Below are 16,545 nucleotides of genomic sequence, written 5' to 3'. Positions count from 1 at the left end.
TCATAAAAGGGAAATGAGAAACTCAAAAAATATATATGCAACTTAAAACACAAAGTGCTAATATTGCTATTATACAAAGGTCTTTGAAGAATCAAGGGGAAAAATGACCAACAATCTGATAGAAATATCAGCAAAAGATAGGGACAGCTCAGAGAAGAGGAAATGAAAATGGCTCTTAAGCATATGAAAAGATACTCAGCATCATATAATAAGAGATAGGCTAATTAAAACTTCCCTGAAATATGACTTCGCATCTATGCTTATGAAATTCCCCAAAGTTCGACAATGAGCTCTGTTGGTGAGACTGTAAGGAAATAGGCGTCCTCCTACATTGCAGGTGGCACTGCAAAATAAAACAAATATGGAAGGAAATTTGTAAACTAGAAACAGTATATGTGTGTTTCTCTCTGAGCCAGCAGTCCTACTTGTATGAATTCATCTCAAAGCCACAATGGTAAAAATAGGAACTAACTTTTGCACAAGATAGTTCATCATGACATTATTTGTAATAGCAAAAGATTGGAAATACCCAAATGTCCAAGGATGTGTAACTTATTAAATAAAGAGAAGCATGTTCACACAGTAACATACTATAAACCTTTAAACAGATGAGAAATACCTCTGTTCACTAACATAGAGTGCTCTTCTGGATGTTGCTAAGTGAAAAAAGCAAAGCATAGAAAAATATGTGCAGTATGCTGCCTTTTGTGTAAAAAGGGATATAAATATAAACCATGTTAGTCTTAAAAAGTATAGTTATATTGCTTAGGATGGAGAGGACAGAGATAAAAGCTACATAACTATACTTTATTATATTTGAAATTGGAAAAATACACGTTACATATTTAACAAATTAAAGAAAAAGCAAACCCTAAAAATTGTAAACAGACCAAAATGAATAATGTAACTGTAAAACAAATTGGTCACATAGCCACTCGGGAAAAAGAATTACTTCAAGTGACGTTAGAACACAATATTTTGACTATACATATTTAGTGTAATATATTTTAACAAAATTTAGAACTGTGAATACCTCTTAAGCCTCAGTAGTCTAACTTTGCAATTGCTATGGTCTGAATGTTTGTGTCCCCCCAAAAGTTATAGTTGAAACCTAATTACCAATGTGATAGATAGTATAAGGCAGTGGGGCTTTGAGGGTGATTAGATCATGAGGGCAGATGCCTCATGGAGGGGATACTAATGAAAAAGAACCCAGAGATCTCCCTCAATCGTTTCCTCCATGTGAAGACACAGTGAGATGCCAGCAGTCTGCATTCCAGAAGAAAGCCTTCCCCAGAACCCGACCATGCTGGCACCCTGATCTCAGACTTCCCAGTCTCCAGAACTCTGAGAAATAAATTTCTATTATTTATAAGCTACCCAGTCTATGATATTTTGTTATAGCAGCCCAAATGGACTATGACAATAATATTGGTATTATTATTTTAAAACCATATATATAATATAAATAAATAATTATATCAGTGTTAAGATTTTTCACATAAAGGAAAAAGAAACATAAAATTTTTTTAAAGTTAAGTAAAAATTCTGTAATGTTAAATTAGAATCAGAAATATCAATGTAAACTTGTGTTTTTTTTTCAAAAATATGTGCTTCCTAGATTTATCCAGAGACAAGGCAAGAAGCAGTGATAACTCAATGGCAGTTTAAACTCCTAGAGTTTAAACTGTGGTCTGTAGATATAGCTCCCCTCTAAAAAGAAAGGGGTCCTTGGAGGAATGGCTGCTTCCAAATTAGGAACATGAGATACTCAACATGAACCTGGCACCACTTATTTGTCAGAAAGCAAGGAGGCTACCAAAGGCAAATCGGCCAAGTCAAAGGGACAAAGGAGCCAATGAAAAGCCTTTCTGTTGAGTAAATATGGACGATGGGTGCAAGAAAAAAGAATAAGGAATGTGATTGACTGAAAATCCTAGATATGTGTTATGTACGTATATTCTGTCTTACGGATTTATGTAAAACATAAATTCTTAATTATGTTCACCATATCTCATCCCCCCCAAAAAAGTCTCTAACAGTTCATTTGTTACCATTGGAAGTATCTAGGGCACTAACTCTTTACTGTGAAAATCAGCAATTAAAAAGAAAGAATTAAGCATTTATTCCAACTTCCTTGTGCTAAATGTATTTCAGCCTTATCAAAACACAAAAATTGTTGAGAGAAACTTTTTCTTTACAGAAGAATTTCACCTAACAAATTGGACCCACACATGTCAAACCTGAGTTGGTCAAGGGTCAACTGTATGTTTGGGGGCCACCGTTCAATCAACTGCAGTGCTCTTTTCCAGAAAGTTGAACCTGAATCTAAGCCTCTAGCTACGCTGTCTGATATGGTCAACACAAGTCACATGTAGCTATTTAAATTAATTCAAATTAAAATTAACATTTTGTACCTTACACTAGCCACATTTCAAGTGCTCGGTGACCACATGTGGCTGCTGTATTAGATAGCCCAGATATAGCACATTCCATCATCACAAAAAGTCCTATTGGAAAGCACTGCTGTAGAAGCTACCTTTCATAAACAGTAGATTTGGGGGATGGAGGAATATGTTAAATTCCCTCACAAAAAGTAAACAAACAAATGCAGCTCATGGGACCAACTATAGAATAATCAATCTGGTTTCTGCAACAATTCAATGGTGTGAGGATAAAAAGGAAGAGGAGTACAGTTCTATACATTTAATGAGGCTTAAGAGATAAACAAATTTAATGTGTGGACAGTTTTTAGCTGCTGATTCAAGTAAACCCATTGGGAGAGACAGACTTTTTTAGGCATTTGGAGAAATTTGTTTACGGGCTAAGGGTGTTAAATGATATCAAAGAATAATTGTTAATTTTTAAGTGGGATAATGACATAATAAAACATTCATGATATTTTGGTATGCCTTCTGAAGTATGTAGGGGATGAATGACTAGGATTTGCTTTGAAAATTCTTAGTAAAAATTAACAGAAAAATAGATTTAAAATGTGGCAAAATCTTGATAATTATTGAATACAGAACTTGGTGATAGGTGTATAATGGCCCATTGTACAATTATCTCTACTTTTCAGTATCTGAAAGTTTTCTTTAAATTTTTAAAATTTTAGATTTTTAGATGTTTAGATTATTTATAGTCTAACATAAATGAAAGGAATGTTAATGTTGACATTAAACATCTTGGTAGAGTTCAAGAATCCAATTCCTACCATTTAGTATATGTGAGCTCTCAAAGTGCCGTACCTCTCTGAACCTCAGTTGCCTCATCTATAAAGTTGAAATTTGCATAGATTTTGAGAATTGAGTTATATAATCATAGGAAAATATATCACACATATTATTAGTGTCAGTTCTTCTTGTTAGATAGATGACATACTGGATAGGATGGGCTCCTGTGTGCAGCAAAACTTTCCTATTTTAGGGTATTTGAAGGACAGTCTTAATTATAAGATTTTGTTTTTAATCCCATTTTATTTTTAGCTAATGGATCCAACTACTTCTTACCATCTCCACTGCTATACCTTCATGGAAGCCACTACCCTCTCTCACCCAGATTATTGCAATAACCCCCTAAATTGTCTCTATAACTCTTCTCTTACTCAGCACTCCACCACCTTCAGTCTGTTCTCAACATAGCTGTAGAAGAGATATCTTCCCAACTGAGTCAAACCATTTCACTTCATTGCTTCCTATTGGCTTCCTACCTCACTGAGAGGAAAAGCCAGAGTCTTTATTGTGGATGTCAAGGCCCTACATGGTCTAGGTCCTCATTTCATCTGTGGCCTCCTCTGTCTTCTCCCTCCCTCATACTGACCTCCTTGTTTTTAGGACTTACCTGCCTCAGGGCCTTTGCACCTGCTATCCCCTGCCTGGAATACTCTTCCCTAGTTATCTGTACAGTTTAACTCTTTTCTTCTTCAAGCCTTGCTTTTCACAGGCTTAGTGATGCCTTTCCTTACCACACCACACATTTAAAAGTATAACTCCCCCCTCAACTCTTACCATCTTTCTCTGTTTTATTTTCCTCTATACTACTTATTAAAAACATATTTTTGAAATTTTAGATAGTTATTTTTTTCTGTTTCCCCTCCCCTACAAGAATATAAATTCCACGAGGGTAAGGATACATGTGCACTACTCAATCCCTAGCATCAAGAATAAAACCCAAAAAAGAGAAAAAACAAAGTAAAATATGCAGGTGCTCAATGAATAATTGTTGAACGATGAATGTAGAAACTTGTAATAGATGTAAAACAAGTTACCTAGTCTTCAGAGGATATATTTATTGGTCAATAAGAATGATTTGCATTTATCAACATCAATAGCTGGCCTATAATTTGGCACTTTGGAAGTGTTTAAATTGCTTGAGAAGGGGTATGTTTTCTTAATCAATTTAAATATTTTCCCAGCAATCACATTCTGTTAATTTGTATGAGAACTAATTTTAGGTAATTTATTAAAAAGAGACAGAATTATAAATAAGTAAATTTAGTATTAATCTAAATTTGTTAGATTTTATCACATGAATTTTAAAAGGTATAAATCACACAATCATCATTTTTTGATTTTATTTTTCTTTCTGTCTTTTAAGTTCTTTTTAAATTGAGGTTTAATTTTTATATAGTAAAATGCTCAGATCAAATAAACAGAAGAATATTCTCTATTCTGTCTTAATGTATATCAAGATACAGAATATTTCTATCACCTGAGAATGTTCCCTCATGCCTTTTTCCATTCATAAGTAAAAGCCTGATCTAGGGTTTCCTATAATGGAATTATATATTAAATCCTTTGTTGTGTCTGGCTTCTATCACTAAGCGTGATAATTTTAAGATTCACCATTGTTGTGTATTTCAGTAGTTTATTTCTTGTTATTTGTGATTTATATTATTTTTCATGCATATACCATAGTTTGATTATCCATTCTTCTGTTGATAGACAGCTGAGTTATGTCCATTTTTTGCTATGATAAATAAAGCTGCTATGGAACATTCTTCAAGGAGTTTTGTAGACATAATGTTGTCATTTCTCTTGTGTAAGTACCTTAGAGGTGAATTTCTGCATCCAACATTGGTGTATGTTTAGTTTTTAAAAACTCCTAGGCCTTTTCCCAAAGGGATTATGCCATGTCATACTTCCACTAGCAATGTATGAAGGTTCTGGCTACTTCATATCTTTTCCAACATTTGGTATTGTCATTCTTTTTCATTTTACTAAGTGGATCTCACTGTGGTTTTAATTTGCATTTCCCTGATGATTTATGATGCAGTTTTTCAATTGCCTATTGGCAATTTTAAATTGTCTTTTGTAAATTATTTGTTTAGGGTCTTTTGCCTAGTTCTAGTTCTAAAAATACCCAGTTTTTCTTTGCAAGTATATTTTTTATTCAAATCCTTTGTTAGAATGTGTGTTGCAAATATTTTCTCTCCTTCACCCCCCATTTTCTCGATGCTTTTTGTTAAGAGGATTTCAATTTTGGTGAAGTCCTGTTTACCAGATTTTTTTTCTTATGGTTTGTGCTTTCTGTGTCCTCTCTAAGAAAAATTTGCCTACCCCAAAGTTGTGAAGATATTCTCCTCCATTTTATTTTAGTAGCTTTATTGTTTTATCCTTATGGCCAGACCTATTTTCCATCTTGCATTGTTTTTTGTTATGGTGTAAGGTAGGAGCCAAGGTTCTTGTTTCTCTTACAGACATCCAGTTTTTCCAGCACCACTTGAAGAGATTTTCCTTTCTTAATTGAGTTGTTCTGACACCTTTATTATAAATCTTTTCACAAATATTTATGGATCTATTACTGGACTCTGTCTTCTGATCCATTGATGTTATTCGTCTGACCTTTGGCTTGATTACTGAAGCTTTATAGTAAGTTTTGAAGTCAGTAGTATATGTCTTCCAACTTTATCCTTATTTTTCAAAGTTATTTTGACTATTCTTGGCCCTTTAACTTTGCAAATAAATTTTAAAATCATATGTTTCATTTTTAGAAAATAAGCCTGCTAGGAGTTTGATTGGGATGACAATTAAATCTATAGAGTAATTTGGATGAATTGACATCTTAATATTGAGTTATTTTAAGTGGTATTGTTTTCTTGATTTTATTATCTAAATTCTCACTATTAGTGTGCAGAAATACAATTGATTTTTTATATTCAATTTGTAACATACCATAATAATAATAATAATAATAACTGTAATTCAAGAAAACTACTCTGACATAAAAAATATACGTAAAAGTACATATTGAAAGAGCTATCAACTCAGAATGACCTTTCTAGTAAGATTATTGGACTTTAAAGAAAAGCAAATAAAATACTTTGACCAGATAAGCAAAAAAAAAGCAAGTTGCTTATAAGTAATTTATAAGAGAAATAAACTTAGATTATTGTCAAAATTTTCAACAACAACATTTTGTCATAAGAAAATGGAGTCATACATTTAAAATATTGAAGGAAAAAAGGTATGCCAAGATTTTATATCCAGCAAAACTGGCTTTCCAATATAAAGGGCATACTGTTATCAACTCAAGAAATACTGTACTTGGCCAGACACCATTGCTCACACCTGTAATCTCAGCACTTTGGGAAGCCAAGGTGGGAAGATCACTTGAGGCTGGGAATTAGATACCAGCCTGAGCAACATAGTGAGATTCTGTCTCTCCAGAAAAAAAAAAATTTAAAAATGAAAATACTGTCCCCATGAATTCTTCCTGAGGGATCTAATAGATGACTATATATTCATTGACATAGAATTGTTGGTCCTTATTAAATATATATTTATTTTTATAAAGTAAGCATATAGTTACTTATAGAGCTAGGATTAAATAAGAGTTGAATAGAAGGATAGTATGTAGCTATACTATATACTTTAACAACATAGGTATAATACAACTAGAAAAAATGGATAGTGGGAAGAGCATATGAAAAGTTTAACTATTTTTAACATTTATATTATTAACTATTATATTAACTATTTTTAATAATTATGTTGTTGGTAGTAGTATTGGTATTGGTATTTTGAAACTTTATATGTGTAGTACAGAGTGAGGCAAGTTGCAATCATGAGGTCTAGCATTCTCTGTGTCTTGGGAAGCAGAATTATGAATGTAGAAGAAAGGACATACAGATGTACAGGAGTATAGAAGCAGTTGTGATGAGGAAGGAACTGATAGAGAACTTCTAAGGTACCTGGCAAAGGTCTATTTTTTAACCGCAGTGATAGTTACAAACATGTTTGTTTTACAAAAGTTCCCTAATTCAAAGATTTGTATGAATTTCTATATCTTTCATTTGATAGTAAAATGTTAAAATAACAAATAAAGAAAGATATAATAGGATTCACCTCACAATAAGTTTGAATAGTAGGCAAAATTGTGTTATATAAACCTTATAGAAATTTGCTAGTAACATTTATTAAATGTGTTCCTTTTGTAGAGGAGCTGTAGGAGCATAACTCAAGCCAGTCTGTTTCCACCGTGTCAGACCTAAACCCCACATTAACTAAACCATCCATTGCTGTGCCCAGTTACTTATGTCCCTCTGACTGGACAGCTGCACACCATTTCCACAAGCTGGATCAAGGCTGACAAGTTCCTTCAAAGCCCAGTTCATGTGGCGTTGCCTACATGAGTCTTCCTCAAAATCCCTAAGCTGAATTGACTCTTACCGTGTATATATGCAGTATCTTTTCCCATTGAATTATAATTGCCTATTTATGTCTCCCCAGTAATGAGTCAGAGACTCGGTATTGTTCTTTTTTATACTTCTAGTACACAGTATAATATCAGTAAATATTGAGTAAATTAATCAGTCAACCAAAAATTAGTAGAAAGAAAACTCACATGACACACTCAAGGAGCGTATAGTCTGATTAGAAGCAGAATATCTAGAATGAATCAATAAAAGGTTTTTACTTTGTTTTGATTTTTACAAAGTAATATATAACAATTACAGATTAATAGAGAATTTACTGGCTCCATGGCTTGAAGAGGAGATGAAGAATTGTTGAGGTCATTTTGGAGCTGTATATGAGTAAGTTTAGTACTTATGCTAGAGAAAACTAGAGTCAAATTTTGATAACTAGAAAATGTATACTCTTGGCAAAAGCAGTTGATTTGAAGGGACTAAACAAAAGTTCAATGAAGAGTAATTTAAGAAAACTGTCATAACTGAGTTGACAATGGAGTCATGACAAATCCTTTGTAAGACAAAGGATGCCTGCTGGTGCAGGGTATTTAATGTTTTTAAAAAAGGTTTGATTCACTAAACCTTATAGTTGAGAATTTTTTATATTTTTAAAATTTTTAAAATTATTTTAAAAATATATAAAAATTGAAATAGTATATAAGGTATAAAGGCTACCTCTAATTCCACTTTCTAGAAGCAACCACTGTTATGATTTTTTTGTGTATCTTTCCAGACATTTTCTATGTATATGCAAGAATATATTCATTCATCATATAAATATTTATATATACAGTACCCTTACCTAGATGAATATCTTATTTACTTTTAGCATAGGAACAATATGACCCTGCTTTTTACAGCTGTATAATACTACTTTTATATTATAGTATATTTGATATAATTTTATTTATATTATATATTTTATTAAAATTATTTTACATTATAATTTAGACTGTTTTTCACTTTTATAATAGTGCTTAGTATGTTTTTCTTTTTGATCATATCTGGGATTTTTTAGTTATAAGAAAAATTTATTCCATCTATGTTTATTGTTATAACAAATTTGGTCAACCTTTTTTTTTACTCTCTTTTGTACTACTTCCTCTGTTTTTTATTTTCTACTATATGGTCAAGGTTTGTTTTTTGTATCTCTCCCCTGCTGATAATTTGTTCTTTTAGTAGTTTCTTCATAATTATATTTAATATTAATATATTTAGATCTCTGCTTCTTGATGTATCAACTTCTGACAGTAAATACTGATGCCTGCTTTATAAGATGAGGAAATAAATACAGTTGAGTGATAGTGCTATCTCCTAAATTACTTCCTTATTGACTTCTGATTTCCATTAGTGTTATTTTTATATTTCCAGAGTTTATAATTTTTTGGTAATTATTTCCACAGATGTTTAATTTTAGTTTTATATTTAAATGAACGTATTGTTCACCTCCATACATGTCATACCAAAGCTTCAACAGTGTCTTAGTCCATTTATGTTGCTGAAATAAAAAGCCAAGACTGAGTAATTTATAAAGAAGTTTATTTTCTCATAGTTCAGGAAACTGGAAAGTCCAAAATCAAAGCGCTAGCAGGTTCGGTGTCTAGTGAATGCCTGTTCCCCATAAATAGCGTTGTCTAGGTGTCCTCATATGGTGCAAGAGTGGAAGAGCAAAGAGGACCCTAAACTACTTCCCTCCAGCCCTTATATAAAACACTAATCCATTCATGGGGGCAGACCCCTCATGACTTAATCACTTCCCAAAAGGCCCCACCTCTTAATACCACCACAATGGAGATTAAGTTCCAACACATGAATTTTGGAGGACTTAAGACTGTAGCAACCAGGTTAAAGTCTTCATTTTAATGTAGTTCTTGGTTGGCTGTTTTTTATTATCAATAAATTTTTCAAGATTGGTCAACAAATATGAAATTCCCTCTGTGTTTTTAAAGTCTAAGAGTGTGTTTCTATTGTCTTTATTCATGTTTGAGATCAGAGCACATCTGCCTGAATTTGTAGATTGATTGATTTTTCTACTTCTTGAAACAACACTTATGCTTACTACATACAATAAGGTCCAATATTATTTTTATTGTATTTAATTTTCTTAAATGCTTGTATGACCCATCAAATTAATATAGGGTTCTATAGTACTTGAAATTAAAAAAATATATATGTGCTGAAATATAGTGTTAAATGATATGGGTACAGTGGTCACCAGCGGTTTCAATTCTGGGTATTCTCTCAAAATATGGTCTTGACAGATTCGCTGTGTGCACTGCCCTAGGAGCTTATTTTCTATGCCTGCCATTTTGAGAGAGCTCATTATCCTGACGAGATCAACCTGCTTCTTATTGGAGTCTCCTAGATTATTGGCTTTATTTTGAAGAGTTTGGATTTACTTATCTCTGTCCTGCTAATTCTATCTATCAGATACAAAGCAGGTTCATACTTTTCTCTTCCTTTCATTTCATCTCCATGAAGTTTCTTCAAGGTAGGAGATTTGCTCAGAGGAAATATATCTCTTTTAGCCTCTCCTCCATTCTAAAGTTGGATCCTCACAAAGATTTACCTTAAAATTCCAGGGTCCTCCTCCTGTTCTCAGATTCTCTTTTTCTAAGTAAAAGTTTGTTGTCTGTGCTCTTCTAGACTTCCTCCCTTATTTTCAGTGCAATGTATACCCTGCTGGAAATGTAGGCATATATCAACTCTTGGTATCAACTCCCCTTTGGGGCTGAATCCAAATTTCATTGCAAGTCATGATGTTATGGCCTCTTTCTAATTGCATTGTAGAAGGAATTTTCTTCCCAATTTCTCAATTGTTTGTTGAGATTTTCAGGGAGGAAGGGAGAGTAACCATACTTTTACTCCATCCGTTATTGCAATCCCTTGTTAGAAATCATTGATCTAATAGATATGATAGAATGAAGGTGCTGACTCGGGGAGGGGGGGATGCGAGGAGGGGATGGGTATATACCTACATGATGAGTGCAATGTGCACTGTCTGGGGAACGGACACGCCTGGAGCTTTGACTTGGGGGGACAGGCAGTACATGGGCAACGTATGTAACCTGAAATTCTGTATCCCCCATAATAAGATGAAATTAAAAAAAAAAAAAAAAGAAATGGTCTTTTAGGATGATTGTCCTAGCAGCCTTTTAAGGTATAGATTAAAGTGGGATGAGATGACATGCCAAAAACTCTTAGAATAATCTAGACCAACACAGTTCAATAGAACTTTCTGCAATAATGGAATTTGTCTATATCTACACTGTCCAATATAGTAGTCATTAGCCACATGTAGCTATTGAGACTTGAAATATGGTTTGTGAAATTGAGAAGCTAATTTTATTTGATTTTAATTAATTCAAATTTAAACTTATAGAGCCACATATGGTTAATGGCCACCATATTGGACAGTGCAGACCTAAGCAATATAAAAGCCTGAATACTAGTAGACTGCAGCTAAAGAAATAGAAATAATAGAGGACGTTTAAGAGGTGTTGTGGAAAAAAGAAATAACAATGTTTTCAAAAGAGAAGAGAGAAAGGGGAGCTTTAAACAATTGAAAGGCAGTGTGCTTGGGAGAATGGGGAAACTGGGAGTACCATCAAATATAGAAGGACATATTTTGAAAAATAGATATTTTTAACAGATTGAGTTCCCAGTGATAAGGAGACCTCAAAGTGGAAATAATTATAAACAATTAGAATTCTCATACTGAATTGGGGTGAAGGTGGAGGTGAAAGCCACACAAAAAAAAATCATTTTCCTTGGCATTTCTCTATTGAGTCTCATCTGCCTCCATGCACCTCTTTTTAGAGATTGTCTTATCCTCCCTGACATAGAGAAACCCTGATATATGGCATAATAATGATGGTTCAGAGAAATTACTATTTCACCTACTGAGTGATTAATATGAAATTAGTTCCTGAAACACTCAGTGGTGCAGAGAGAATCAAGGAGGAATTTGGTTTTGTTTTAGAGAGGAAAAACACAAGATAAAATGCTGCTTGGCATACATGTAGTACTTTTCATCTGAGAATCTCTACATACTCAGCAAGTTTAATTAATGAGAAAACCTCTGAGAAAGAGAATTGATGAAATAAGGAACACAGATACCAATGTTGTGTTTCTGTGATTTTTAAATCAAGCTTGGTGTTTTTCTCTTCCATTAATGCACAAGTGTAGCCCCATGCGGCAGCCAGGAGATATTCATCTTTCTGCTGAATGATTTCTCTTGAAGGCATCTTACTTAGGAGGGATAGTAACCATGCAGAACCCCACCCCCTAACTTTATTGATGTCCTTTGCTCTATTTGCAATGGAAATCCATCCCTATCATCGGCGTGCAGCAAGCTTTCTCTGATAATCGAGTCTGCACTGTCCCTGGAAAGATTGCTTTGTTGAAGAACCGAGCAGGTTATCTTCTTTATCAAAAATTACTCAAAACAAACATCCATAAATCTAGGACTAACATACACTGAAAGGGGACAGGCAAGGCCCCTTAACGGATACCCTACTGTGTAATCTTCCTTTCATCTTCATTCAAAATTCCGTGGAGATTCAAACTGCTTTATGCAAAAATATAAATTTTGCTAATTACTTATGAGTAGGGTACATGGTTTGGCCTCGTCAAAAGAGATATGCAATAATGTATCTCGGCTTTTATTTTCATCTGTTGTAACTTGAGGATAGATGCTGGGTTTTTGTTTGTTTGGTTTTTTTTTTTGTCCTATGACTCCTTTTTTTGTTGTTTATTTTTTTTTCCACTTTTTTTCTCCCCTCCCCAACTTCTTTTATCCTCCTCTTAAAAAAATAAAAATAAAAATGCTGTTCTACCAAAAGAGAAAATACCTTGAAAAATCATGGCTTCTGAAGATTTTTACAAAGGGTTTGATGTTTTGTAAAATAAAACTAGCTGCCATTGTGAAAACAGCTGTTTTTGTTTGAAGCGGAGAAGCTACCTAGGGGTTTCAGTTTTTGGTTTTTAACTCATCCAGACCTTCCATAGATATTTCCAGTCACAGCCCTCTTATATCCTCTGGTGCCAGGACTTCAGGTTTGTCCTTATGCTTTCTTGAGTATCTTCTTTTAGCCACCTGAGCCAGCATCGTCTTATTCATCCTGTACACAATGCACCTTGTTTTCCCCGTGACTTGAGATTTACACTCTTTCCTCATTAGTGCTGAGATCTCCTAATGCCATCAAGATCACCACTGTCCAGTGGTGCCATGGTGACCTTTCCATTTTAACATATAACAGGGATTTGAGAAGAGCTAATTTAACACTTTCCAGATTAAATGTCAAATTCTCAAAATTCAGATGGATTTGGAATCTACCTAAGTATATTTTTCTGCTCCCATTCCCAGTAGTCTGCACAGTGGCACTGATTAGCAGGAGCATTTTGTAATATCACTTAAGGCTTCAGCGCTGTGGAGTTCTGCCAGTAATGGTGTTTAATTCACTTATATGTGCCTATTCATCTCTGTCAGGAACCTATTAATTTCTTCACTATTTTACTCTGTCTCTAGCCCCGATATAATGAGACACGATGATCCACATTTGTGTAACCAAAAAACTTAGAGTCTCTTATAAATTACCCCTGATGCCACTGCTTTTAGTGACCAGAAAGCCTCTGTATTTCTTTTTCATATTTAAATCAATTTTTGCAAGCTCTTTTCTTTAGAAGAATACACCGGAACTCTAGTGCACTAAATAGTGAAGTCATAGAAAACTATAAGATTTTAATGGGCTCTTTAACATGCATCCCTGTCCCAAGAATGACTTCCATAATATCACTTCAAAGATGCAGTGTTCTCACAAACACAGTCCATTCATGGGGAGGGAATGTTAATGAAAATCAGCCTCTGACATTGCTATCAGCCCAGACATCAGTGGGCAAAATGTGTCAAAATACCTATAGCATCGCTAGCAAACTAAAGACCCTATAACAAATAAAGGCATAAAAGTCATAAGGCATGAAAGTAACCTCACTATGCTGTTGGCATCTCTGCATGGTGGGATCTTGAGTAAATGGGAAAGTGACAGCTAAGTGACTAGAAGAGTTAAAAGATTCAATAGAATATTCCATTGTTTTAGTGGCTAAAACTCACATACATCTCTGCTACTTGTTCTGTGTTTTTCAGGATTGGAGCAAAACATCAGGAGCTAAGGGAAAAGCAGGCAAGAGGTCTTGTTGATTACGCTACTGGCGCGATCGGATCAGTGCACGACATGGACGATGATGAAATGGACCCCAATTACGCCAGAGTGAACCACTTTCGGGAACCATGTGCATCAGCAAATGTCTTTAGGTCTCCATCTCCTCCTAGGGCTGGCCCATTTGGTTACCCTCGGGATGGCCGTCCACTATCTCCAGAGAGAGACCACTTAGAGGGTCTCTATGCCAAGGTCAACAAGCCATACCATCTACCGGCTCCAGTTGACAGGTAATATAACTTAGTGAAAGATGAATGTAGTTTTAATTCAGTAAGTTTCAAATCATCTCTACTGCTGAAGCAGATAAAAACATATCCTTCAATCTGGTAAAACTGAAATGATGTGGTACCCTAGACAACTGCTATTCCTTGTCCTACCCGTAAGGTATCCACCATCAAAAATAAAACAGTAGCCAGTTATAAGGTGGCATGAATGAATAGTAGTCGTAGAGTTCATGGTGCAACAGGGAGCAATTTTTGAAGGAATATTGTGACAGACAACTAATGGGGAAAGCTTTGAAGGGATATTGTCCTTTCTCCTACAAGCCCCATTGTAAAAGACTTGTTCAGGAAGATTGCATGGCACTTGGAGGTGGGCGTCAGAGAAAAGAAAATGATGACTTCCAAGTAGGTATAATTGACGTGTAATTATAGACAGCTGTGGAGGAGCAAGGGGCTTTGAAAAGCGAGAGTGGGATTTTGTACTCAAGGAAAACGTGACCCTGTAGAGATATTCATGGATTATCAGAGGTAGAAAAGGAGATAATCTTGGCAATAGGAGTTTGATGAAGTAGAGAAAGATAAGAGGTGACAAGGCCAAGGATCTTTAGGTTTAGCAACTGAGGAAAGAGATAATAGGACCATCTGTCAGTACAATTGAAGTAGGTAGGGAACAAGAGGTTCTAACCCCACCCCCTGCCAAAGGTAAAATGCCTCATCCCTTGTAAGACTGATGCAAGAGAGTTTTAGTCAATATACACTGTTAGCTGACCCTTGGAATTGCACATGCAAGAATGGGGTTGACTGACCTTGGTCTGATCTGACTGTAGCTTGAAGTGTTGAGGGAGGAGGTGGGGAGGAAGGGTGGCAGGCTCAAAGAGCTCTCATTCTCTATGAAAAAAAGACTTGTTTCCAGATTTCTTAGGGCTCTGACAACCACCTAGTCCCTATTAGTAACCAGCCTTTGTGTGATAGCATGATATATTGCATATGTTTACCGTTTACATTTCCCCAGCTGGGTGATATTATGCACTTTCAATTAGGTTGGGGAGAGGAAGGGAAATCATGGCATTTTTATGCAGACTGTAAAGTGTAGCTTCACAAGACTGATTACCTTTCAGAGCCTTTCCAATAACCAAGTGGAAAGGAAGGAGCAATTTTTAATCCTTACTGTCAAGCTTCCAGGTTGATAATATTAAAGAAAGATGGTCAAGTTTTTCTTTGGGACAAAATGAAAATATAAATTCTTATGACTGTGATACAGCCATAATAACTAAACTGCTAATTCAAAGAATTGATTAAGAGTTGGACTTTTTCTCGCCTTCATATAGAGTTGAATTTTATCATGTAAATAATAACGCTGGGCATGAGCCTCTTCTGGCCCAGACCATAGTCAATCTTCCTTTCCCTTCCTCAGATAGGTCTTCATAGCAGGCCTCTTTGCGTATTCCACAGCTAGAATCTCAGCACGGAGGAACTGTTTCTGGGAACCTCCCCAGCCAGAATTTCCCAATACTAATTCCATGGAAATAAATATGAAGCATTTTATTTAAAAATGTTCATGAGTCAAAAACATAGGGGGAATTTTGGGTTAAGCGACAAGGAACAGGTTTCCTTTCTGCGGTCTTCTTATGCCCAAGACACTACCATGCATTCTACACCTCAAAGAGGACTATATAGCAACTCAACAGCCAGAATTCAGCATCCTCCACATTTTTGTCAGCTAAAGGTTATCTCTCTCCCCACCACACACACCCTTATCTTATGGTAAGTCTTTGGAACACTGTTTAGGAAATTCTGTATTAAGCTAATTTTCACCCATGTAAGATTTGGCCAAGAAAGACATTTCTTAGGATAATCTTAACTCTAGCCACTATAAAATGATATTAAGAAAAAAATAATTATTTACTGCCCAGTCCAGATAATAAAGTGCTCCTTTTGGCTCTTACCCCTTTTTACTGATAAATGATCTAAAGCTGCTTTCAGTAGAGTTTAGGACTCTTGTCATATTTTTAGATAGCAGATCAAAGTGTGACCCTTGACACTCAGAATTCTCTTTATTCTACTCTTTAATGATATTTAAAGACTGCTTTTCTCCTTATTCTTTAAGTCTTCGAGCAAGCAGATTTTGTCTTGGCTCATAGTGAGCATTCGATAATGTTAGCTATTATCATTATTACTATCGTTATTATTATCATTACTATTACTGTCCTTTATCAATGAAATTCTGACCTTTCCTAATGTGCCGGGGCCCAGATCAGTCTAAGAAGAGTTGCTATGACAGTGTCCCTAACAGTGTGCATAAGCAGAAACTATGAATCCTAAACCTACCGTATCTACACTCAGAGGGCACTGCTATTCATCCATCCATCTGTTCAGTCCTTCACTCATTCAGTATTTACTTGGCACCTAATGTGTT

General features: G+C 34.9%; 1 protein-coding gene across 4 annotated transcripts in view; it reads left to right on the top strand.

Moving 5' to 3' along the window:
- The window catches only part of PARD3B (par-3 family cell polarity regulator beta), a 957,311-nt gene that overhangs the window by 796,663 nt on the left and 144,103 nt on the right, over positions 1-16,545 (top strand). For 3 of the 4 annotated variants that reach the window (XM_069468028.1, XM_069468036.1, XM_069468019.1), the window contains one exon: positions 13,836-14,138. The exons of the other annotated variant lie outside the window; for it this stretch is intronic. In XM_069468028.1, coding sequence (XP_069324129.1) covers positions 13,836-14,138 — 303 coding nt within the window. The remainder of the gene's footprint in view (positions 1-13,835; positions 14,139-16,545) is intronic. 4 annotated transcript variants of the gene reach the window in all.

Source organism: Eulemur rufifrons, chromosome 1, assembly GCF_041146395.1.
Source record: "Eulemur rufifrons isolate Redbay chromosome 1, OSU_ERuf_1, whole genome shotgun sequence".
Taxonomy (NCBI): Eukaryota; Metazoa; Chordata; class Mammalia; order Primates; family Lemuridae; genus Eulemur; species Eulemur rufifrons.
This window is presented reverse-complemented; position numbering and strand designations above follow the sequence as displayed.